General features: G+C 53.7%; 1 protein-coding gene across 1 annotated transcript in view; it reads right to left on the minus strand.

Annotated features, from left to right (window-relative positions):
- Nucleotides 1–1,611: 1,611 nt before the first annotated feature.
- LOC107140738 (fatty acid CoA ligase Acsl3-like) overlaps nucleotides 1,612–25,958 on the minus strand; it is a gene marked incomplete at its 5' end in the record, with an annotated part of 74,742 nt that continues 50,395 nt past the window's right edge. Inside the window, 2 exons of the mRNA XM_015483932.2 lie at nucleotides 1,612–1,789; nucleotides 2,516–2,715. Of these exons, the coding sequence (XP_015339418.2) occupies nucleotides 1,612–1,789; nucleotides 2,516–2,715 (378 nt within the window). The remainder of the gene's footprint in view (nucleotides 1,790–2,515; nucleotides 2,716–25,958) is intronic.

Consider the following 25,958-nt stretch of genomic DNA (forward strand, 5'->3'; position numbering starts at 1 on the left):
GAACAGAAGTCCATGAAAAGAGATCACTCAGAGAACAAGCTGAAACTAAATACAGGGTGGCAGAAGTAAAAAGCTCAGAGAATTGGACAATAAAGTGCAGTAAGCCTCTTAGAAGGCAGAGCAAAACCTGAAAGAAACAGAAAATAGAGGCAAGAATTTAGAAATAGAAAAAGATGATGTTACAGCATTAGCTGAGGAAGTCCAATGTCCAAATAATAGCAGACCTATCCTCAGCACCACAAGCAAATAAATAAAAGATCCGAACAGCAGCAGTTCTAGAAGGAGGAAAGAGGAAAAAAGGAGGTAGAAATAATCAACAATTTCATAAAATTTCTAGGATGTGAGTTTCCAGATTGAAGGAGTCAAGTGCCCAGAACAGGGGTGTGTGTGGGTCCCTGTACTGTGGAGGCCAGGGCCTTCCCTTCTCCCCAGGACTTCACATCTGGGAGGCCAGTGTTCCCTCTTAGGCTTTTTCATCCATCCAAAATCCCAAGCAAAAGTGAGGTGAATCAGGATCATTTTAAGACATACCAGATTCTTCAAAAATCGACCTCAAATGTAGGCCTTAGCAGAAAGCCACTGAAGGAAACCTTCACAAAGACGGGGTGAGTCCAGGAAGAGGGGGACTCGTGGCCTGGGAAATAAGAGAGGGGCAGAGACATCCTCAGACCACGATGACGGTGAGACCACTTCTCCATCCTCTGAGGGGTTGGATGGCTCCTCCAGCCGACCTGGCAGTACCCAGAGAACTAGGGATCAGAGGGGAGTGGGCTGTCGGTAGTGGTGAGCACCTGGCCCGGGGCGTAGCGCCCACAGACAGCACTCGCTAGTCTCAGCAACGTGGAAGTGGCTTAAATGGGTTGGCACCGTCACATCCGGAGGACGGTGCAGACGGAGAAAGAAGGCTGATTCACTTTTTCATGAAGGCATTCAGCAAATCAGGGCCTAAGATAAAGCTCCAGAAGTAGCAACCCAGACACTGTCATCTACATGTGGAGGTGAGAATCAGAAGTTGGAAGTGACAGTGTCTGAGGAGGGAAAGTGGGCAAGGAGGCGGAGCTGTGGGCCCAAGGGCTGCGGGCTTCACACTGACTATGCACATACTGAACACTCGACAAGAATCGTGGGCAGAGTAGAGAACTGACTGGAGTCTACCGAGAAGGTGCGAGAGGGGCCCTGCTCCAGGCAGCAAGAAGGAGCCACGTGGCGTGTGTGAGGAGGAGGGAGAAGAGGTACGAGGCACAGGGCCGTGGAAGGGGACGAGCCCTCCAGAGGGCCTTGTGTTCTACTCTCAGGAACCCGGACCTCATCACTGACACTGGGAAAGCCATTGCCTACGGAGCCATAGTGCCCTCTTAGTTGACCAGGGCTGTCCTGTGGGTGACATGGTGCAGACGGGAAGGACAAGAGGCAAGGTAGGTGGGAGGCTGTGGGGTGGCTCCGACCAGGAACACAGTGCAGTAGACATTGCGGGGAGCACCCACTGGACCCGATGCCCATCTTGATGAGAGTTTGGCTGGTGTGGACGTCCCAACAGAAATCGGGCTGAGGAAAAGCAAGAGTACAGTGAGATGCGTGGGATTCTGAGGTGGGCAACAGGGTCAGTTGGGCCTAACCCAGCAAAAAGATAAGCTGCGTGAGGGCAGGCCGCACCTTCCGGCTCACCACTGCGTCCCCAGCAGCTGCCCCAGGAGCTTGCACAGGGCGGGTGCCATGGAACACAAAGGGGCTTAGGTCTCCCACGTTCTTCTCCTTTGTCCAGGTGGCCACAAGGGAGACCTCCTGGAACCTTGGGAGCAAGCCCATAAGGACAACAGAGCGTCAGAAGGAGAGGATTGGGTGCTGCCCACCAGCCCCACCACAGTGCACCTGGCTGACCCCGGCAGGCGCCCAACCCCAGCCCCATGAGGCTCTCCAGGCAAACCGTCTTTCCAGTCAGAACACTTTGTTCATGGGGCTTGTGGACAAGGCCAGGGCCACAGCCTCCGTGCCTTCTCCTGCCCACGTGTCCCCCAGACCTGGCCAGCACAGTGGTCACCCACCATGCCAGCGCCTGCCCAGATCCAAGCGGCGTGAGTGCCTCTTCTTCAACGGGACATTCCTATGCTGACGAGAGGAGCCCACACCTCTGCCTCTGGCCACATCCCTCCCCCATGCGCTCCCCGGGCAGGGCCAGGCCTGACCTCCCCTGCCCTTGAGGCCAGGCTCACTCCAGGGCCTGTCTGCCCTCGGCTCCTCCCACTGGGCTCCTCTGCAGCTGCAGGGTAGGTCAGGCCCAGCCTCGCTCACAGCGCGAGCATGCTTCTGGAAAGGCCCGAGAGGCCCTTCCGTGCCGAGGCGGATGTTCCGAGACGTCTTGAACACACACAGACTTATTGACACTTCTGATTCACTCCCCTGTTAGGACCTGAACTCCTGAGGCCTCTCCCTCTGGCCTCATGGTCCTGGTGCGGAAAGTCTTCCCCAGCCTCTGCCAACCTGGCGGGTCCCTGTGGGCCCTGCGGGGCTCACTGACGTGGCCAGGTGTGCAGGGCCGGCTGGTCGCCCACCTTCCACGCCTGTCGGCTGGGCTGCTTTGCCCTTCTCCACGCGGGGCTCAGCCCCAGCAGGCGAGTTCAGCCTAGGAGCAATGCTCGAGGGCTGCAGGCCCAGGTCACAGGGACGGTGCGCAGCACAGCCAGGAGCTGCCATGTCACTGACTAAGGGTCTGCTGGTCTAAGGAGGTCGAAGGCCAGTCAGCATGTGAGGGCGGGACAGACCCTGCCTCTAGAAGGAAAGACGGACTTCACAAAGGGGCAGACACCAACCTGGGAGGAGCCGGCCACGGGAACAAACACAGCCCCGTCACTTTGCTGTATCTCTGATGGAGGTCACGCCTCCCTGAGCCCTGATCACGCTCCAGGGGAAGTGGGTCTGTGACACAGAGGTGAAGGAGGACCAGACTCATCCCTCTGAGGCCCCCCAAAGCGGCTGGGAGTAACCGAGAGGCCCAGAGGAGCCTGGACACTGTGGGCATAGAGGACATGGCAGGGATGGGATTCGGGCCACACTGTGTGCATTGGCACCAGGGGAGAGAAACCCCCCCGGGGGCGGGGGATCAGCAAGAGTAAGAAGGCAGTGAGGCACACGTACTCCAGGAGAGGGGTGAGCGGCTCAGCGTGAGGCTGGGTGCACAGGCCCACCGTCCCCACTTCCCAGCACCTATGAGGGGGAGGGTGGAGACACAGATAGGACCTGTTGGCACTGCCAGAGCCGCCAGTGGCCCAGAGAAGAGGGAGCACCGGCCACTCGGTGGTCAGACTCCCCATGGGAGTGGAGAGTCCTCTGCAAAGCCCAGGGAGTCCCCTGCTCTCCTGGGCCCTTCTTATGGAGGCCCGGTGGCCATTGGCTGGAGCATTTTCTCTAATCCAGTCCTCTGGCTATTCTGCAGGACATAACCCGAATGGCTACCCGAGCCCACGGTTTGTCTAGGGATCCTTCTAACAATGCAAGGTGGATCCCAGGAATGCACTCCACTTGGCGCCTCGGTCAGGACAGGCTTGGCCTGAAGTCCAAGTCCAGCTCTGCTGAGCAGAGCCTGCCCATCCTGTCCAGCACGGCTCACGCCTTTGCCCTTCACTCCGCCCGGCCTGGCCGCCAGCCGCCATCTTTCCCTCTGCTGGGCAGTGGCCTCCCAGGTCACCCTTCAGCTGGCAGCTTCCTGGCACCCCTCATCTGCCCGGCAACCTCAGCGGGCTGCTCCGGGGGAGGACCTGACCATGGCCACCCTGCCCTCCAGCCACATGGTGTCCCCGTCAGAAGGACATGTGGTATACTGATGGTGCAAGATTAGACCCCGGCAGTGACTGCGGGGCTTTGGGAGTGAGGCCACCCCGGTAGAGGGCAACCGGGTGGGGGCAGTCCAGGCGAGGGGGCGGTCCCCAGGGCAGTCACCCACCGCGAGCTCGCCTGTCACAGTGACTTTCCCTCCTCTGCCCGTCCTCGGTCTCAGGGAGTCCTCTGGGCTCATGGCAGGCTGTGTGGCAGGCCGAGTCGTGAGCAGTCCCGGGAGCAGGCTGACGGTAAGATGTCGGGTGAAGGAGGCTGCAGGGCTTGGTCGCTGGAGGTGCTCGGCTCAGGGCCGTGGCAGGGCCCCCGCCCCAGGGCAGGCTGGGTGGTGGGGTGTGGGAGTGGCAGGCCAGTGACTGAGCCCACGCCTTGGGGCCATGGCACAGCCGTGGACCACGGCTGCTCTCAGCCCAGGGGTAGCCGGCCTGAGGGCAGGCAGGGCCAGGAGGGCACCGTAGCACACAGTGGGCCTGGAACAAACTCCTTTAGAAAACCAGGATGACTCTGAGGGTCAAGATGACCAGGCCCAGGAAGGGCCGAAGGAAACAGCGACGTGGCCATCCAGACACCAAGGGGACCAGCACAGGCTCAGAGCTGCCCTCCACCTGAGCCAGCAGGGCCACGATCAGATTCTGGAGGTACAAGGCCACTTTATTTTAGAGAATTTATTCTCTTGTACTCACTGGAAATCTCTGCCTTCAAAATAACCAGTAAAGGAGAAGAAAACCAGAAACATGGTTAGGCGGCTGACCACAGGAAGACGTCCCCTTCTGTGTGCGCGGGTCGCTGTGGGGATGAAGGAGGGAACCAGCTTGGGGAGAGCACGGGGCAGGTGGTGAACGTTCAGCCCCGGCGCTGTGTCTCCTGTCGTTGGGGTCACCGTTGGTAAAGCCAAGAAGGAATCCCTCAGGATGGACTGGCCAACACAGATACACATGGGGGCTGGCGTTCAGCAGAGCGCTCGGGGCTGGAGAAGACTGAGGTGCAGGGACCTGGACCCCTCCGTCCCCTGACTGGGTCTCGCCATTCCATCTCTTGGAGTCCCCCTTGGGCCTCCTGACTCCAGATGACTTTAAGGGCACATGGAGTCTGCCACAGGTCCAGGCAAGAGCCCTATTTCCAGGTCCACAATCAGTCGTGTCAGCAAAGTCCCTTCGCCATGCCACAGAACATATGCAGTGCCTGACGATTAGGGCAAAGACATCTTGGGGCCCTTCCACTGGCCACACAAAGAGAGTAACTGGAGATCAACCAGCCCCCTCCTGAATAGCCACAGATTCCATAAAAACATCTTATAAAATATACATCAGACAGACAGGTGTGGTGACCTGTGTGGTCACAGCTGCTCGTGACCCAGCACCTCCACCTGATGTTGAGGACTGCTTGCTCCTGCCGTGGTCCACTGCTACCTGCCCACACATCACCCTGCACCAAGGAGGCAGAGAGCCCTGAGGGCCTGAGGACCGCATGCAAACCTTTGACCTGCACGGCACACATCAGACAGTCCACCTGTCCAGGAGTGGCCAGACGCTGTTTCTTCCCACACCTCAGGCTTGGAGAGCCAGAGTGACCGTCACCCCATGGCTACTAGCTCCTGGGATCCGTCCATGTGCCAGGCAGGAGCAGATCCAGGAGAAGGGATGGGCTGCCATGGCCCCCAGGCTCCCAGCACCCCAACCCTGCTTCCTCAGCCCCTCGGTGTGGGGACTGCCATGCAGGGCCCACTATCAGCTCACCGTCCGAGACACCTGCGTCCTGGAGGCGATGCTGACTGGACACTGGCTAGGTAGCGGAAGGAGGGGAGGGCAGAGTCCCAGCTCCCGGAGGCGAGTCGTCACACGTTGTTTTAGGAAAGGGAAGAGGGACAGATGGCCTTCAAGTGCATCAGCACTGAACTCAGAGCAGCAGGCGCCTCCCCACAGAGCCAGCCAGCATCACCCGCCAGGGGCGGTGTTCAACAGCCCGGCCACGCGGTGACAAGACCCACTGTAGCTCCCAACGGCAGGCAGCAAGGGCACCGCTGGCCACCCTTCCTGGTCAGATACGCAGCACAAGGAGAGCCAACCGAGCTGGCCGAGCTGCACAGCCACGCAGGCCACGGGCCAGGTCTTCCCAGCGAGGAGACACGGGCTCTGAGCAGCAAAGCACTCCGTTCACGTCTCCAGTGATAATGCCCAGAACCCAGGCCGCAGGGAACCGAGAGAAGGGGACGGAGGCAGAGGACTGCCCAGAGGGAGCTGGGTGAGGACCAGCAGGGAACAGGGTGAGGGGACACAGGAGGGGACCACAGTGAGCGGCAGCCCTGAAGTCTGCACGGGGCAAGCAGAGCCCGACGGGCAGCGCGGAAACACTCTCCAGACTCGGGGTCCGAGGACAGCAGAGAGTGCAGGAGCTCCCACAGTGACCGCAGTCCCGCGAGACTCACGCAGCGTGGGGAGGGTCCCCAGCAGGCACTAGAGCATCCCTGTAAGCTGTGATGTTCGCGGTAAACTGCACGTCAGCCTGAAGTGGCACCCTTTCTCCACCAAGCCCTCTCCACCAGGGCTGATCTCAGGACTGTCAGCAAAAGAGTCTCTGAGAAAGAGTCCCATGTAGATAAACTTGCTATTTTCGTGTCGCCCTGTTTACTTGGCCACTGGCGGGGAAGATACCATCCCTCCAGGTGCTGGACACCCCTTACTAGTTTTTCACAAACGTCTCCAGTACAGTAGTTTGAAGAAATGTGCAAACCAGGCCTCTGGCCTTGAGCTGGGGCTTCACAGAGATGTCTGCATTTTTAAGATAAGTTACAAATGGGCTCCATGGTAACAGCTGGCAGGGGGAGGAGAGAGAGGGGAGAAGAGGCTCTCCCCTTCTCAGGTGTGGTCCTTGAAGAGTTAACTTGCCCAAAACAGTGAGAGAAAAAGCTGATTTATGTGAACTTCTGCAGACTGTGGACTTCTGAGCCCCTCCCCTTACACACTGGGTATAAAACTCTGAGACCCCCTGAACTCGGGGTTCAGGGGATTGATTGATTACAGCAGAAGCTGTGCCCTCTGAACCTGGCCGCAGCCAAATAAAACTGTGTCCTGCTGTCTTCAGTGCCTTGCCTCGTTTGTCCCTACAACAAGCCAACACCAGGGCTGTCCCCAGGCCGTCACCGAGGCACATGAACCAGAGCCTGCGGAGCGTGCACCCAGTGCTGAGGAGGAGCCCGGTGCAGCCTGTGGTGCAGGACTCTGCCAGACGAGAGCCCTCAGAAAGGCAGCAAGGCCTCTGTGAAGGAAGCCTGGCTCGCCACCACGCGCCTGGGACCTGACGGGGGACACGCCCAGGGCACTCCTGGTGCAGCCGGGCACCTGAGCAACACTTTCCCCTCTGGTCACCAGGACTCTCCTCGGCTGCGAAGCCCCAGACTCCACTTCAAAGGTCTCAAGCACTTCTGGGGAGGGAGGGCCTCCTCCCGGTGCTGCCCAGGTGAGAGCTAGTCCTGAGGCTGGCAGAGAACGCAGCGTGGCTCAGATCCTAGAGACACCAGGGATGGCCACCAGAGAAACCAGGCTCAAGTTTCACGTTTCGGGCTGGGGTTGTGGCTCAGCAGTGGAGCGCCTGCCTAGCACATGTGAGCCCTGGGCTCAATCCTCAGCACTGCATACAAATAAATAAAATAAATGTATAGAAAGTCTATTTTTAAAAAGTTTAGACATTTCAAGAAGAGTGAAAATACCTGTGCGTTTAGGGACACAGAACGGCCAAAGGAAGAGTCAAGGAATAATGGTGAGAAATGGCTGGAAGGTCTGGGGGAGATGGACAGACACCAAACCTGTATTAAAACTTCACAGGGGCCAAGTACAGTGGCCCACACCTATGATCCCAGCAATCAGGAGACCAGGATGGAGGAGCACAATTCCAGGCCACCCTGAGCAACTTGGGGAGACGCCGTCTCAAAACGAAACAGCTGGGGGTGTGGCTCAGAGGGGGACCACCCTGGGTTAAGCTCAGCACCCAAAACAACAAAACTTCACAGGGGCCTGAGCCCCAAAGGAAGAATCAACAGCCAGCGTTCCCTAGTTTTCCAGGTACCTTGCAAAGAGCAAAGCCACACAACTGTCACTTCTGTCACCCTTCTTCATCTGGAACCCGAGAGGTGGGGAGGAAGAGGCAAAACTGCTGTTATTTTCAACAGGAAGGTTTTCTCCCCTGCCCCTCTCTCAACAGCAAACAATAAATAGCAAAGGAATGTGAACTGTTTGATGTGTCCAGTTTGATGGTCAGTAGGACAATACTATTATTAACATAATCAATAGCATTCCTATACATGGGCAATAATGAAAAAGCTGTTCAGAATGACCACACGACGTAAAAATAGAAGAAAACAAACAAGATGAAAAATGCTCTTTATCCAGCAATATGTTTACTGAGGAAACTAATGGAATAAAAGCACCTTCTATTCCTAGATGGACGCTCGTGCATAAACTGTGAGGATGCCAATTCACCCCAAATCAACTTGTAAAGCAAATGAAATCCCCACAAAAAGTCTTCCAGCATAGTTCTGTGAACTTCGCCAACGTATATAAAGCGGGATGTGGAAGTTCACAGGTAAGCCTCGAGTGACTGCTGGGGCTCGTAGGCGGGAGCGGCTGGCTAGTTCAACACCAGAACACAAGGCAGAGTCAACAGAGCCGGGAAGGCAGAACCGAACCGTGTGTCGCCCTTTTATGTAACACCACATGCACGTTAACTCGGTGGAGACACACTGAATCCTCTCAAAAATTCTGTTGGGATAATTGCTCAACTGTAAACAGATAAGTCAACACACACTATACCACACATCTATATAAACTCCAGATGAATTACTGCAACAGCAAAGCCATAAGAAAACTACGGGAAAATATTTATACATACACACCTGTGTGGAGATGGATTTTTGTAAACATTATATCAACATAGAAATACTAAGGGAAAATTTGATGGATTTGGCAGCCTGAAATTTTCATATCATTTTCATGTTAAAAATAGGAGAAAATGATAAATTGGAGAAAATACTTAAAACATACAGTACCTAAAGGCTATTAATTATCTCAATATGTAAAGAGCACTTGCAAATCAATAGACTGTATCTCAATGGAAGAAAGGACTATGGATACAAACAGGCAATTCAGAAAAGACTAAGGAGCTGCCAGTCTCCATGTGAGAACTGCCCAGCCTTCCTGGTGGCCAAGAGAACACAATCTAGACCAGGCATCCTTCTTCAAATGGTCAAAGCAGCAAATTTTCAAAACACAAAACTAAACAAACACTTGGGTTGCAAATGTCAATGGGAATGAAGCCTCGTTCCCATACCTCACTGACGAGTGTGTCCTTTCGTGTGAAATCTCAGAAGAGAAGAACTTCCACGTCCCGGGCGCGTCCTCGACCTTTACCTCCTTTGGATCAGCAATTCCAACTCCTGACTTTTCCCCTGAGGAAACAATCAGACAGACATGCACTAAGACTTGGACCACAAGAATGCAAATTGTAAGGGCTAGGGCTGGGCTCAGTGGTGGCGCGCTGGCCCGGCCTGTGTGAGGCCCTGGGCTCGGTCCTCAGCACCACACATATAAATTAAGTAAAGGTGGTGTGTCCATCTGCAGCTAAAAATATTTTTTTAAAAAAATGCGAATTGTAAGTTTTAACATCAAACCTAAGGAAAACAATGCAGTGTTCCCCAAGACAGTTGCTTCCAATGAGTCGATTTACATAAAGGTGCCCGTATAAATTCAAAGTCCCTGTAGTAAAGCTTCTATGACATGGGGACATGCTCAGGACATAATGCTAAGTGGAAAACGCAGGACACAATTCACATGTGTGTGATCTTTATTTCATCTTGTGAAAGTGGACTTTGTCTCACAGCCACTCTGCATTTACTCTTTGGATTAAGACAGCAATGCTCAGCACAGTTTAACAAGAACATTGAGAAGCCCCACAGAAGCATCAGGACCCAGCACAGTCTGAGACGCGGCTCGGCGTGAGATCTGAGGAAGACTTCCCCCCAGTTTATCTTGTGGGCATGGCGCGGGGCACCCGGGCCTCCACCCGCCTGTTGACCTGTATCTGTTGCAACTCTCTTCAGAATGAGGTATGGGATCCCTCCTAGCCAAGCCGCCCACAGAGGGTGGTCGGTAGGTGACAGGCGGGATGTGCTTTGACAGTGGTGGCTGAATCCTGTTAAGACGCATTAGGCACGGAGGAGGGAGGAGCCCACACGGGCGTCAGGGCAGAGAGGCCACCAGGGTCCTGGTGCCCGTGGGGCAGGCAGGAGCCTCAGCTGCTGGTGGAGCACCCGCTGGAGTCTGCAGGGCCCCTCCGCTGAGCCGGCCAAGCCCACGGTGGCACCCAGGTGGCGTCTGCTGAGTCCTCTGGCCGGCCCCCGTGTAGGGGCACGAGGTCCCTTCAGCCTGTCTGGGAGACAGCCTGGACGGGCTCACTGCCCTGCAGGACTCCGGTGCCCTGGGTACCCAGCTGCTCTGGGGCTCCAGACGCCCCCCGTTTGCTGGCGGGTGATGTAAAAGGACTCTTCTTCACAGTTCCGCATCATACTTACACGTGGTCCCCTTCCTCGGGGCCAGCATTGGTCCAGCCCTTCCAGGTTTGCTCAAGGGGACTGGCCTCCCCCTGGATCTGGAGCCTCAGGGGTCCTTCCGTGCCACGCGGGAGGTTTTCAGGGCTTGGAGCCTGCGGCTGAGTGCACGTCGGAGCACGCGCTCCTGCAGCCCCACGGGCTCACTTCATGATGGGGTTTTCCTCTGGTTTTAAAAATGATGAAAATGGCCACCGCACTGCTCTTTTTCTGTATTTTTAACATCAGACTGCCACACGCAGGGCCAACCGTGGTGGCTACTGCTGCCTAGCCGTGAGGTTGGTGCTGATTTCTGGTTCACACATTTCCTCCGGCAGCACCCGGGGCCTGGGCTTGGCTTCTCTCCCAGGCCGTCGCTGAGGGTCCACCATTTCTCCTCTCAGCACAACTCAAGCATTTTCAAGATGCCCAGCCTCTTTCGCCCAAGCAGCGGGTGCAGTTTAGAGCTCTGGGAAACAGACCCCAGCCCAGGCGAGGCGCAGGGTGGACCTCCCTGAGGGCACCCTCTCTGACCAGCGGTTCCGGGCACCTGATGGCCTGCCCTCCGTGTTCTTGCAGAGCTCATCTCTGGGCAGGAGGACTGGCCACACCCTCCCGCTCTCCTCTCACTTCCAGTTCTCTCTGGCTTCCCCCTGCCCTTCTGAGTCCCCATTCCCCACCTGGGTCCCTTCCTGCCACAGCTCAGGCCGGCTCTAGAGACAGCCAGGTCCTGGCCAGGTGGGATCCACAGAGGGGAGCGCCCCTGCCACCGGCAGCTGGAGGTCATTAGGATTGTCCAGGGCCAGCACCATGGCTTGACCTTGGACTGCTTCATGTCCCTGTCACCTGTGGCCCCTCCCAGGGCCCCCACCCTAGCGTGCTTCAGTGGGCTCAGGTCCTGGCTCCACCCTCCAGGCACCTGGACAGCATGCCCGACGTGGACAGAGCAGGGCAGGACTGGGGCATGTTCTGATGACTGGGGAACAGTCTCCCTGCGTGGTCCTTCCAAGGCAGCTTGGACACTCGGCTGCCACCCCACGTCCCCAGTGCACTCTCCCTCCCGCTCCCACCTGACACCCGCCGTTCACTTTCCTCGAATCGCTTTCCACTTTGTGTGGAGCCACACAGGGACCAGGCACCACAGCCCAGGGAGAGGTTCACTCAACTGGATCAAGCACCCGTGACTCTGGGCATCTGGGGTCTTTGCCCTGCAGCAGTGTGGCCTGCCTCTCCCCTCTCCAGGCGTCTGCCTCCCATGCTCCATCAGTGGGCACTGTGGCCAGAAGACGGCACAGCTTGCAGCCGGGAACCTTCTGCCCGAGTGCCGTTCCTTCTTCCTGGAAGGAGACAGCTGCTCCTTGCAGACGGGAGGAGGGTGCGGCCAGCTGAGGGCTCAAAGCCGAGTCCTGGCCGGGGTGTGGACACACTGGGCCAAGAGCAGGCCAACAGCCAAGGTCTGCCCAGAACCTGGACAAGAGGCAGCCCGGGAAGTCTGCTGCGCTCCACACAGCCCCAGAGGGCTCAGCTGGCCGGGGCATCCTGGAGCCTTGGAGCCGAGTCTACAGGCCTCTCTTGCTAAGGTCTTCCAAGGACCTGGGAAGGGCCCTGACTGTTTTATGTTAATACTTGATTCTTTTTTCTCGCAGGGGACGCTACACTGTGTAAGCCCTAGGCCTCCCCAAATCCTCGATCCACCTCTGCTAACAATTCCAGGAATAACTATGCGAGCACAGACTTGGGTCCAGGCAACACCCTCAGGCCTGCCTGGTGCAAACACCTTTACCTGGCTGAGCCCAGGTGTCTGACCTCCAAGACGCAGGGGTGGCTGGGCGGCCCGGTGCTTGGGGATGCTGAGGGACACGGCTGGTTTAGCTGCACTTGGATTGCTATGACACGCTGTCCGTAAGCCACATTCCTCCTGGGGCACAGGGAGGCACCGACTGGGTCCTGGCACGGACAGGTGCTCACTGTGCTGCTTCTCGACCCTCCTCTTCCTCGGGAGGGAGGTGGCACGGGCTGGCCTCTCTCCCTCTCTGGGTGCTAGATGCTCCTGAGGAGTTTCCCTCCCCGTCCCGCAGCCACAGGATGAAAGCCGGTGACCAGAGAGATAAAGACTATAAATGCCCTCGATCTGCTGAGGTCAGCTTTTGCCACAAAACATGGCCAATGGGAGCACATGGGAGAGTATCCGTATTTCTATTTTCTGTTAAAAGGTTATCACCGGGAACCTTCTGCCCGAGTGCCGTCCTCGTTTAAATGAGTAGGCGTCTACAGCACAGCTGGCTTTCACCACTGGGACTCCTACCCAGACTGACAACCGGCCACAGCCCCAGGAGGACAAGTGTCCAAGATGGCGTAAGCATCAATATATGAGTTCATGCTGAGCCCTAACCACCTTCTGCCACAGCCAAGGCTCCAGGAAAAGCCAGTGACCTATCAAAAGGCCATTTTATATCCCTCTTAGCATGCTCCCCAGAGGTGACAATGACTAAGAGGAGTGGGCTAATTTGAGTTCAAATCTCACTTGACCATGGGGAAAAAAATGTCCTTACAGTCAAACAGAACATTTTAAAGAATGAAAAATCTAGTAATTGAAAATAGAAACTTTTATGGAGAGGCAAAGTGGCAGACTAGACGTAGCTGAAGACAAAATTAGATGATTGGAAGACAGACTTCAGTTCTCATGAACGTATGCAGAAAGAGAGGGAAAAAGAGGAGGAAAATGCCAAGTCTGAGGTCCCGTAGGATAATATAGGGCCATACCAGAGAGACAATGAGAGAAAACTGATAAATTAAACAAAACTTAGTATTATGTGTGTGTTCGAAATTCAGTAAAAAAGAATAGGAAAAAAATCAATATTGATAAAGATAATGGCTGAAACTTTTCTATTATTTCTCAAGAACATGAATTTTCATATTGAGGGAGCCAAATAAGCCCTAAGAAGAGTATCTCACCACAATTCCTACTTAGTTACATCCTAGTACATGTGAATACAGATCAATGGAAGACTTTCAAAAACAGGCAGAGAGGGGAAAAATGGGTCTCTGAACTGAAACAAGAATTAGAAGGAGAGCCAGGTGCCCGGCTTGGCAGGGGAAGGCAGAGGCATGAAGTCACACCTTGAAGGGCTGCAAAAGACAGGCGCCGACTTGACATTGTTAATTAGCCACATGCAATTTCCAAAAATGTTAAATTTAATTAAATTAAAGACATTTCAAAAAAATCATGACCAACTCTTATTAAAAGAAATTTTGTAAGATGAGCTCTAGGAAGAAGGAAAGGAACCAGAAAAAAAAAAAAATTGAGATTCAAGAAGGAATGTTTATCAAGCAAATAGGAAATGTGGGAATGAGCCTAAACAGACATTAGCTATGGAGATAACAACATGTGATTTCTAATAAAAGCATTCTACATTTCTTGCATTATTTGTAAAGGGGGTCAATATTATATGTAGACTCTAAGTTCGATGGCTGTAGCTTATTAATATTTTATAATAGTAAATAACATCGAAGAAATAGAATGTATTACTTCCAAATTGAGTTGAGAAATAATATGGGGAGGAAAAATCCTCATTTTTTACAAAGGTAAGAATATAATGTGAAAGAAAGAAAGAGACCTGGGAAAGGCAGAACAGATAGAATTGTGAAATAAGATAATAGAAAGAAACACAAATATATCAGTACTCCAGATATACATAAACAAATTTTCCAACCTTATAAAAGGTTAAGATTACTCTAAATGCTGGCTGTATGCTGCTTCTAGGAGACACAAAACATAACAGCATACACAGAAAAAAGCAAAAACATGGAAAATATAATTCAGACAAATAATTGAAGAAAGCTGATACAGATATTTATATTAGTATCAATTGGAAAACAAGCTTTAAGATAAAAGGCATCACAGAGATATTTTTAAAGGTGGTAATAACATTGATAAAAGGCTCGATTCACTAAGAAATTATAACAATTTGAGACATTTTTTATGTCTACTAACACAGTTTCAAAATATTTAAAGAAGAAATAGATGGAATTATAAGAAAAAATGGTGAGTCTCTAGCATCTTACAATACATTGAAAACACCTTGGTCTAGCTGGGGGCAGAGGTTCAAGCCTCGGTCCCAGCTCCTCAGAGGCTGAGGTGGAGGAGCATTGCTGAGCCAGGAGTTCAAGGCCAGCCTGGGCTGCTAGTAAGACCCCCTACATCTTGAACAACAAAACAAGAACAGTTCTGTAAATAACTGATAGAACCGGTAGGCTAAAATTAGTAAAGAAGTAAAATATTTGAAGAATTATATACAAAAAAATCAATGTGATAAAAATATAGAGAGGAATAGAATAATTCTTTCAAACAGTCAATGTTTGAAAATATATCCAATGCTGAATATATACTAGGAAATAAATCAAATTGTAACATACTTGAATATAAACACATAATACAAACACATAGTTGCTGAGTGCAACACATTTTTTTAGATTCTAAGTCACAATTTTCTTTTTTTGATTTTAGTAATTTTAAATTGTGTTGTGCCGTAGAATTGGTAACTTCTTACAATTGCTATTTCCATTTTTCCATATTTTAGCATTCCTGAAATCTGAATGTGTATTGTAATCAATGTAATATGTAATACATAAGTTCAAAATAAAAAAGAATTTAAAAACAGCTATATATTGGTAAAGAAATATTCTTCCAAAACCCCAAGTATCGAAATAGTATTCATAATAGAAATTTTGAAATACTTAGGGATGAGTAATAAAAATACTGAAATATTAGGCATTAAGAATTGCAGATTGCAGCCAAAGTCATGCTATAAAGCAAATTTATAGCTCTAAATTATTATATTAGAAAAGAAAAAGCTATAAACTAATAAACTACCAGAATAGCAGAATAGCTAAGTAAAGGAGACAAAATGGTAACAATGTAATCAGGCAAAAATAAAGGCATAGGAGGAAGGCAGACAGCCAAATTCTGATTCTTTGAAAACACTAAAAAATGAACAATTCCCTGGACGATGACAAAGGTAGAAAGGGTGACAGCCACACACACACTGTATAAATGAAAACACATACCGCAATGTACACACGAGAAATTTCAAATATCATGGAAGTATCAGAAGCAAATTTAAGGTAACCGATTTTTAAAACTGTAAAACTGCCAAGTTCACACATAAAACAAATCATCAACACTGACCCAAAAGGACTAGATGGTCTGGTAACCATTAAACATCTGAAATTGAGACTTAAAAATCTATTTTCAAAGAAAATGCAGATATCTGTACAGGTGAGTTCTACCGAGCATGGAGTGATTTCACCCCACAACTGTTCCAGAGAACATAGGAAAAATAAGCATTTCTCCAAGTCTTTACTGGCCCAGTGAACAAGATCATGCATGAGAAAGACAGCAGGCCAACCTCACCCGTGAACAAGAGCACTCGTTAGCACCAGCACAAAAATACCAAATCATAAGCACATGGAATCTGCGTCCAAGTGGAGTTCATTGTGGGATTTCTAGGCTGCCGCTGCACTGGAATCGTGTGAATCATCATCGTACTAACAGATTAGAATAGGGAAACACACACCCGATCCTGAGACTCCACAGCTACAGTGATCAAGATGGTGCAGCGCTGGCACAAGGAGTGGACCTAATATGGATCTTAAAACAGACCCACACACCTAGAGGGCAAGTGGGTTTCTACCGCGTATCCTTCAGACGAATGAGGAAGGAACGGGCACCTGATAATCCAAGAAACCAAGAACTGGGCTCCCACCTCACACTCTTCACAGACACGAAGCTTTGTAGCTTACCCACAAGAGCATTCTCTTTTAATTAGAAGAGAATACAGACTGACTTGTAAATTTCAGGCAGAGAGATTTTTAAAATGTGACACCCCAAAAAGCACAAAGCAGAGAAGAAAAGAGGAACACATACAAGCACATCGGTGTTTAGGCTTCTGTTCATGAGGTCACAGGGCGAGTGACAGCAGTCACAGACTGAGAGTCACGTGACTGTCCACACAGTGCCTCCCGGGGTGGGTCAGGGAATGACCACGTCCTGTGCAAACAGAGAAGGCCAGTCAGCACCAGGAGGGGCAGGAGTGTGAGCGCCCCTGCACAGAAGGCCAGTGCTGTCTGCTGGTCCCCTTGAGCTGGACACTCCTGTTCTCCCCGCTGCCGAGCAGCCTGGACCCTGCTCTCTGCCGGGGATCCTGGGCCAGCAAGGCTCTTCACCTGCCAAGGCTGCCCGGGACTAGCCGCGCCCCTCCCGGGACTCCACCTCGGCACCTGCACGCACAGGAAGGTCCAGACCCACGGTCAGCACCAGGAAGCCAACAGCTAGTGCAAGGGCCCGCAGCCCAGAGGCCCCACCTCAGCAGGCAGGTGTGAGGGGGGTGCTGAGCAGCAGGAGGGAGAGAAGCATCTGGAACATGTGGCATGAATGATGGCCACACAGAGGACGGGGTCCCCTCGGGGCAATGTGGAGTGAGAGGCTTCACAGAAAACAACTAAAACTATCTCATGTTCTATTAAGAATCATTTCTACTAAAATTATAAAGATCAGCAAAGACATGACTGTCACACGGATTGCCACAGGAGGGGCTGGAGACGTGTTCTCCCCCAGGAGCCTGGATGAGCCACCGTGGCCACAGGAGAGGGACCCACTGTGCTGGAGGATGGGCAGTAAATACCCCGACCCTCAGAAAGTCCAGGTGAGGGCGCGTCCTGGGCACAGGTCTTCTGCTGCTTGGAGAATGCACAAGTGCCAGTCTTACCTTTTTGTGTATTTATTTTACATAACTTTTTAATTTGACCTATTTTGCAATTGTAATTTTTATGAGGTTTGTTTATTTTAGCAATTTAAAAAAATAGAGATTCCATGCAGAAGAATCTCAAGATGAAGTAACAACAATCCCCAGGGGGAGAATCCCAAGCAATCCTCAGGGCTTGCCTTGGGGCAGGTGTGCCTGTCCTCACCTCCCAGATGAGAGCCACCAGGCTCCAGTGGAGCAGCGTCCCTGGCTGTCCCTGGCGACGGGTCTGTGCCCCCTGAATCCAGGCCTCGCCCTTGGCCCCTGTGGGCACCCTCCAAGGTGAAGTGAGAGTAGAAACTGAGACGTAGGCAATGAGACCTGAATAGGTTAAGTTCCCCCGCCCAAGGGAAAGCCCGGAGGTAAGGAGGGGGAAGACAAAGCCCAAAACCCACCTCAGGTAAAGGGCACAAACCGTTTTAAAAGATTAAAATTAAAGACAAAATCAACTTTAAGTAACAAAAACATTGTAAGAATAAATAAGATTAAGGAAAGTATTTTTAAAAGTGAGTGAGAAGGCTGATGTGGGGGGCTGGGGGCAGGCAGGGGGCCAAGGTAGGTCCCTTCATCCAAGCTTCCCATGGGCTCCGGGCTCTCGGGGCCTTGGTCCTTGGGACAATGATAGCGCTAACCTACTCCTCTGCAGGCATAACCAAGCACAGCTGTCTCAAGGTGGAGCCCCCTGCCTACATGGAGAGGCCTGGGGTCCCAGAGGACCCCGTCAGGGCGGAGGCAGAGGAAAGCACCGAAGGCCCAGGCGACTGTGGGCTGCCAGCCCTCGCTGCAGTGAAATTAGGGGAAAAGACGGAAGGAAAAGTCATCGACTCAAAAAGCCCACAAATCCCATCGCACTCCTCCTGCTTTTAGGGAGAGAAACAACTGGTGTAGAGAGAGTGGCCTTTCACCCGAGGGCGCGGGGAGGCCGGGAGCCGCAAGTCGAGTGGGGCATAAGTGCAACTGACCCACGGGCTCCTGTCCCTCTCAGTGCACGTCCGGCTCACGTGCCGGGTTCCAGCTTGTCCAGGGCAGAACAGCAGCAGTCAATCCTGCTTCTGTCTTTTAATAACTTTTTCTGCACTAACTCCTTAGTTTGACAAATCACTCGGGCTTCCCCACTCCTGGGGACTCGCTCCTGTGGAGAGTGCGTTGTGGAGAAAGTTTTTTTGTGCAATAGACTGGGAGTCAGAGGCAGCAAGTTCCGGGACCTTCCGACACGCCCACCTTGTCCTGATCCGCACAGCACTCTCTGAATGCGGGTGCGTTTGAATCACTTCTCACCCTCCAACGCCATGTGAGGGAGATCTGCGGGTTCAGGGACCACGAACCAGGATTGGCTAGAACGTGCAGAGAGTTTATGCCACTTATTACTTTAAATAAACCAGTCGTTTAAGCGCGGGCATTTCTCTGTGGCTTACCATAAAGCAAAGGCAACCGAACCTACCTCAGGAGGCCTGTAAAAAGTGTGTGCTGTGCAGTTAACATCCTTCATGAATTCAGGTTTCGACCAGCGGTCATTGTGCCATTGAATGAGCTCTTGCCCCTCAGGGACAGCGGCAGTTGGGAAGATTTTCCGTGGCTGGGGACACGGGCTTGCTGGTTCAGGGCAGATGGGTGGCCTGGACACATCTGACACAGCACTGTCTTCCCATTGAGAGGGCCAATCAAGGAGGACTTTATCCTCAAACTGGTGGACTCAGTGTCCATCACAGGTTCCAGGGTCATCATTTCTAAAGCCCACACGATTCTCATGTTGAGATGGACACCGCTCCCCAGCTCTCCTACAGCAAGTCCGGAACCCAGCTCCCTCCTGGCCTGAGTCCACCCTTCACTGGCACGAGTTCCAGGTGGGGCCTGGATGAGTGTGCCGTCCCTGTGGGTCAGAGGAGAACCTGGATCTCCTGAACGGAGGTGGACCCTGAGCACGCAGCTCCGGCTCAGGCCCCCCTCATGGGGGGACACTGGAGCCCCCCATCTTCTTCCTTCTTCCCCTCCCAGCACCTGGACAGGCATGCAATGCCCAGCAACATGCCACACTGGAACCCAGCTGTTAGGTCCCTGGCGGCGACTTGGTGGCGGCGACTTAGTGGCAACTTAGAACAAAGCAGCCCACGCCGGAAAAGAACATCAATCAGAGGCCCAATCAGATGCTGGCGGAAATGCCTGTCAATCAGCCAGATCTCCTGACTAACGCCTGTCAATCAACAGGACCCCCTGGCCAATCCTGGAGTTCAGCCAACTCCCCTGACCAACTTCAAGGGGGCAAGGGACCCTAGAAACACCTTTTCCTGTCCCAAGCCCTTCCCTTCCTACTGTAAGCCCCATAAAAGTCCAGTCCGGTCGAGCTTCCACGCGGTTTCTCCTCAGACCCTTCCCCTGTCCCCTCTGTGGGTTGATGGAGTTCCACCCGGGAGTGACATCTCAATAAAGCCTGTTCAGCGGCCCTTTTAAATCTGCCTCCTTTGGCCATTGCCTGCCCCGACTGATCTGACACCAGCCTCCCATGCGGAGGATACCATGTGGGGATCCAGGGTCACAGACCCCCCTTCCATGCCCGACTTGGTGGCCTGGTACAATTGAAAAGCTTTTTCCTTACCACACTTTCCTCACCTGGATAATGAAGATAATCTCATCTGGACCTCGAGCTGTGGTGAAGACTAAATTAAATATTTGTAAAAAGCCCAGCTCAGAGCTCAACCCTAGAAATCAGGGAACAGCGGTCACTCCTGTTAGGACCCCTTCCTTTAAGAGCCTGTGACAGTCGCCACCGTACGCACACACGGAGCCATAGACGGTGCCCATCCACTGTGGGCATCTTGGTCCCCCAGAGGACAGAAGTATACTGTCGTGAGGTCAGAAGGGCTGGGCTGCAGTGGCCAAGCCATGTGCGCCCCAGAAGGCTCAGCCAAGGGCCAGGAGATGGGCCTGAACAGAAGGGGAATCAACTCGTGTTTCTGACGGTCACTGGGGCTGTGGAGCAGGGACGCATGGGGAGGGCAGGCGGAGGTGTGGGGCCAGAGACACGCAGGCCAGCATCGGGACAGTCACAGCACCTGTGAAGAAGCCATCAGGAGGAGGACGAAGCTGCTGGGCGTCAACAGAGAGCAGGACGGAGTGGCTATGACCGCCTGGCTCCGAGGGCTCACACCCTCTCCCTTCACCCGGCCCAAGTGAGTGGTCTGATCCCAGGGGAACCCTCGTGAAGATGAGGGATGCACAGTGACACTGAAGCAGTGGTCACTCCGGCCCTCAGCCTCGGGGGACATGCATTCCACAGAGGGCTGCCAGTGACCCCCGAACCAGCTGCCCACTAGAGAACCAGAGGTCTCAGGAGGCCAGAGCACATAGGCAAAGGCCAGGCTGTTCAGGGCCTCAGAGAAGCCCGGGCTCCAGCCAGAGAGGGCAGCCAGGCCCAGGGCGGCTCTCAGCGTGTCTCCTGCCGGGACAGCAGAGCAGAGCTGCCCAGGCTCAGAGGCTCCCAGCTGTCCCCAGATCCCACGTGCTGATGGGCACGAAGCCTCGCTTCTCAAACTGCGTTCCCCAGGCCAGCAGCACAGCCCTCCTGGGAGCCGGCAGGAAGCGGCTCAGAGTCAGGTGCCCCGGGGAGCCCTGGGCACACTCAGGCTGAGTCTCAGCAGTGACCTCGAGGACCTGGGCACTGGACTAAACTGCCGGGGCTCGCTGTTTGCAGAGGGCCTGCCCCGCCTCCAGCTCGCGGACCTGTGGACATCCACGCACGTGTGGCTGCTTCCTGCAGGGTGCACGCACTGCCCCAACAGAGCTGCCCAAGCTGCGGAAGTGACTCACGCGCTCCCTCCTCCCCTGCCAGCCTGCTTTGTTCACTTTTCCTTATATAGATTTTCGTGTCTAAATGACGAAAACTGGGGCTTCTAGTAATTATACACACCACCTCCTACACTCATGATCCTGGCACTCAGTGGACGTCAAAACAATAATAAAACAGCCAAAAGCCACAAATAAAACACTATTTTAAACAAAACGCGGACATTCTGCAGCCCTGTTTTGCCATATGCTGGGAAAGCCCGGCCAAGAGGGAGGGAGACGGCCCTGAGTCTGGGAAAGGCCCAGCCCCTCCTCTCTCTGCCTCTGCGCAGTTCTGCCTCCGTCCAGAATTGTCCACTGCCCCGCACCCCTCCCCCCCAGGCCAGCCCACGTCCCACACCCCATCCCAAACTTCTCCACTTGAACCTGTGACTACACACAGACGCCAGCTAAGAAATGTCACCAGGTTAATGTATTTGTAGGAAAAGCCTCTCAATGGAAGCATCGTACACAGTGACATGGTTGGATCTGGAGTGTCCCCCAGAGACTCCTGTGTGGAAGGCTTGGTCCCCAGTGCAGCAGTGTGCACAGGTGGCTTCCAGGAAGTGACTGGACCACGAGGGCTCCGGCCCCTTGGTGGATTAATTCATTGACAAGTTCATACTTGAAGGGCCCATGGGGGGGTGGGTGGAAACTGTAGGGGTTGGGCCAAGTAGACGGAAGTGGGTCCATGGTGGCATGGGGACTGAATCCTGTCCCTGGCTGCCCTGGGGTGAGCACTTTTCCTCCACCACCTGTCCCCTGCCATGGTGCTCTGCCTCATCTCAGGCCCACGGTGACGGCACCACGTGACCCTGGACTGAAACCTCTGGAACTGGGAGCCCAAGGACAACCTTCCTCTCTCTTTCTCAGGTATTTTGTCACAGAGATGAGAAGCCGACAAAATGCCCCACTGGAAATTGAGATCCCATGGCCTCAGGTACAAAACCACCTGTCACCTACTCCTCTGAGGTCATTCTGAAGAGTCCAGCTGAACGTCGCGCAGCGCAACGCAGTCCCTGGTTCCTCATTTGCCAGGACCCTGCTTTCTTTGGAGTAACTGGAGAAGAATGATCATGAAAGAGGCAAGGTGCCTAACAAATGCAGGACCTAAAACTAGGTATGGTGCCTACTGATACCTGGCAGAGCAGCCACATGGTCCCTGGTCAGAAATGAGGTGGAGGGCAGAAGCTGGGAAAGCCGGAGTGGGGTGGCCACCTGGGAGCCAGGCTTGGACACCAGAGGGAGGAGACATACGGCCAACGGGGGGGTGCCCATCAAGATGGAGCTTCCTCCCTCCCACCATGCAAGGCCACGCGGGGGGACCAGTGACAGCTCAGACACAGGTGCCACAGGTCAACGAAGAGGCACAGAGTATACTGAGACCCTGACCAGGGCCTGCAGGACTGGCCTGGTCAGCACACCTTGAGTTCCTGGGCAGCCGGGGACAGCTGTGGGAAGCACACCCAAGTCACCAGCTTAGAGTGACTCCAGGCTTCCTGCCTCTGCCTGTTCGTCCCCAAGTGTCACTGCAGCCTGCTTTGCAGTTGTCCTTGTGTGGCACTGTCACGGTGAGGCGGGCGGCTGTGAAAGGGCCAGGCCTCTGCGTGGGCACAATAGCGATGCCTTTTCTCATGAAGTCCAGCGCTATGGTGACCAGTCCCCAGACCTCCTCAGAACGGACCTCCAGCCGTTAGCCAGACACCGGGCTCTGTTAGGTTTGGAGCCCGAGACTCCCAGCGTCAGGCCCCTGTCACAGCTGAACGTGCACCTGAAGGGGACTAAGTCACTAACCCTTGAATGGACTCGTCTGTTCCCTGGCCTGGGAGTGAGAGACCAGAGTGGAGAGGCTCAGATGGAGCCTGGGAAATGGCCCTTCTCAGATCAGTTACCAAGTCAAGGCGGCAGGCATTGCAGAGGGCCTACAGAGGCGGAGGAGGAGATGTGGAGGGCTGCTCCTGCCTCCGACTCCACAGAACCCACCCCACACGCTGGGGAACCCGCGGGAGCCGGACAGGTAAGAGTGGACGAGGACACGGCAGGCACAGAGGCCCTGGCGGTGTCTGCACTGGAGAAGGTTCCCGTGGTGCCAGGGCCATGGGACCCGGCCCCTGGTCTGGAAAGCGTCATCTCCATCCCTGACAAGGAGGGCCAGAGACAGTTCAAAGGCACGCTGTGTGGGCGCAGAAGGCCCGCACAGTCTCCACAGGGCTGCACCGACTCCCTGTTGTTAGAGGGTCCCAAGGAGCAGACATCCAAGTCTTCACTGTGCATCAGTGTGGTCTCCCATATTGACGGTGTCAGGTCACCAGACAGCAAGGGCAAGAATGAAGGAGCCTGCCAAGGGCCAGCACAAGTCACCAGGGCCCCCAGGAGGGAGCTAACCCTAGGGGGAGTCAGAGGTCAGGTCTCCACCTGAGTGCAGCCTGCCACTGAGACAGCAGACAAGGGGAACGTTCATTGCTCACCTCGTCTGCCGCAGAAGGGCCACCACCTGGAGGTCCCCGGTGGGCTGAGGGGCAGCTCACTCCAGCTGTGGGAATGTGACAGAAGGAAACCCCAGCTGTGGGTGGGGCCCAGAGAAGGGAGGGGCATGCCAGAGGCGCAGGTGGCGGGACAAGCAGAGCGGCTCTGGGCCAGGCAGTGTGGAAGGGTTCCAGTCAACGGGCTCTCAGCAGACCCCAGGGGTCTGCAGCAGGCGATGCCCTCCACAGCTGATCATAGGTGCCCGGCAGCCTGCAAAGACGGAGAGCTTGATGGTGGACATCCAGTGACCCTGTGGCTGGATCAGCTCACTGTGAGGGGCAGCCAGGGGACACAACCTCCAGACACTCCCAAGATCCACCTAAGCATCTGCCTTGCCGGGCACACGGAGCAATGGAATCCCAACCACAGGCCAGATCTCTGAACCTGTGTGTCCCAGACAAACTTTCCCTCCTCCAAGATGCTCTTGTCAGGTGTTTTGGTCACAGGACAAAACGTTATGAGCGCAAGTGTCATGGTCTGGTTCCACATCCCTTGGCGGCCACTCACCGTCCAACCTGCCCTTTCCCTACAACTCCCTGAGCCCAGGAGATCATGGGTAAAATGAAGGCTAGGGGAGAAGTGGGTGAGGACCCCAGCGGGTGGGGACATGCCAGCAGCCCCTGGCAAGGCACTCATGTGCTCACTGCCCAAAAGTGGGACGGATGCCAGAGGACAGATTAATATTTGATGGATTCCAGTCGTCATTTAGCTCCGAACACCAGCTGCGAGGCATCTAAGCCAGCTTAGTCTCAATTTTCTTAGCACTTAACCACCGAAAAGGATCAAAGTCAACAGGCGTTCTGTTTCATAAATCATCTTCGGGAGCCCTCAGTTGTTAAGGGAAATGGAGAAGCCCTGTCCTCCTCAAGTGCGCTGGAACAGGAATTTGCCCAAAGTGTTTGTTCAGCAGCAGAAGATGGCACAGCTGAATGTGCAGACGGGGCAGCCCTGTGCCCCTGGGCTCCCCAGGCAATGGCCACGTCCCCCGGGCCCTGCACTCTGTGGCTGAGATGGCCTCCTGTTGAACAGTCTAGAAGAGTCTCCACCTGTTTTCCTTCTCCCCAGCGAAGACGGCCTCCACCAGCCAACGGCAGAAGCAATCTCAGAGCCCTGCCAAAGGCGCAGAAGTGATTATGCCGTCATCTCTGATCCTGCAACAGATACAAGAAGCAAAAGAAAGCAGGGAACGAGAGACGGCGCCTCGCCCAGACGCGGGGAGAGTGAGATGGAGTTAGAGTTCGTCAACAGCAGATTATAGTGTCACATTTCTGACAAGATCACAAAAAGCAGATTAACCCTCCGGGTGTACCTGCCTGTGGAAAGGGCTTCCGTGCCAGGTCCACAAAGGGACACGTGCAGACATGTCTGGGAGGATGGCTGTGACCCTCCATCAGTACAGAATGGCCACACCCAGAGGGTCCCCCAAACACACCAAAGGAGCTGTCGGAAAGGCCGGTGTTGGGTTGAAACCCTCTGGGCGCCAACTCCTCAGTAAGAGTTTCTAAATGTAGAAGAGTCAATAACTTTAGCTTCTTCCCATGATTTTAAATTATGAAAAATGCACAGAAAACAACAACAAATGATAGCCTGGGAGTCATCAGGATCACGGGGACTCAGGTGACCCCCGGTGCTGACTTCAGCCTGGCTGTGTGCATGCCCAGGCCAGGCTGATGCTGGGGAACACTGGGGTCCCAAGACTGTGCGTCAGAGAGAGAGAATGAGGTCACGAGAGTAAGGCCCAACACTCATCCACTGCTGCGGGGACTGCAAACTGGTGCAGCCAATACGGACAGCAGCATGGAGATTCCCCAGAAAACTGGGAATGGAGCCACCGTGTGACCCAGCTATCCCTCTCCCCAGTCTATACCCAAAGGACTTAAAAGCAGCCTACTACGGGGACACAGCCACATCGATGTTTATAGCAGCACAATTCACAATAGCTAAACTGGGGAACCAACCTGGATGGATGGATAAAGAAAATATGGCATATATATACAATGGAATAGTACTCAGCAATAAAAGAGAATAAAATCATGGCATGTGCAGGTAAATGGGTGGAGTTGGAGAACATCCCCAAAAACCAAAGGCAAAAAGTTCTCTCTGTTAAGAGGATGCTGATCCCCAATGGGGAGGGGGTGTGGGGAGAATGGAGGAACTCTGATTGGTGGGAAGAGGAAGAGGCATGGGGGCAGGAATGATGGTGGAGTGAGACCCTAGGTACCCGTATGACTGCACGTGGGGTGGGACTACATCATGTACCACCAGAGAAGTGAAAATCTGGGCTCCACTTGTGTGCAACGAATCGAAAAGCTTTCTGCTGTCATGTTCAACTGACCAGAACTGATAAAAAAATAAATTTTAAAAAAGAATATATGGGTATCACAGTCACAGTGTCGTTTCCTTGA

This window comes from Marmota marmota, unplaced genomic scaffold, assembly GCF_001458135.2.
Source record: "Marmota marmota marmota unplaced genomic scaffold, marMar, whole genome shotgun sequence".
NCBI lineage: Eukaryota > Metazoa > Chordata > Mammalia > Rodentia > Sciuridae > Marmota > Marmota marmota.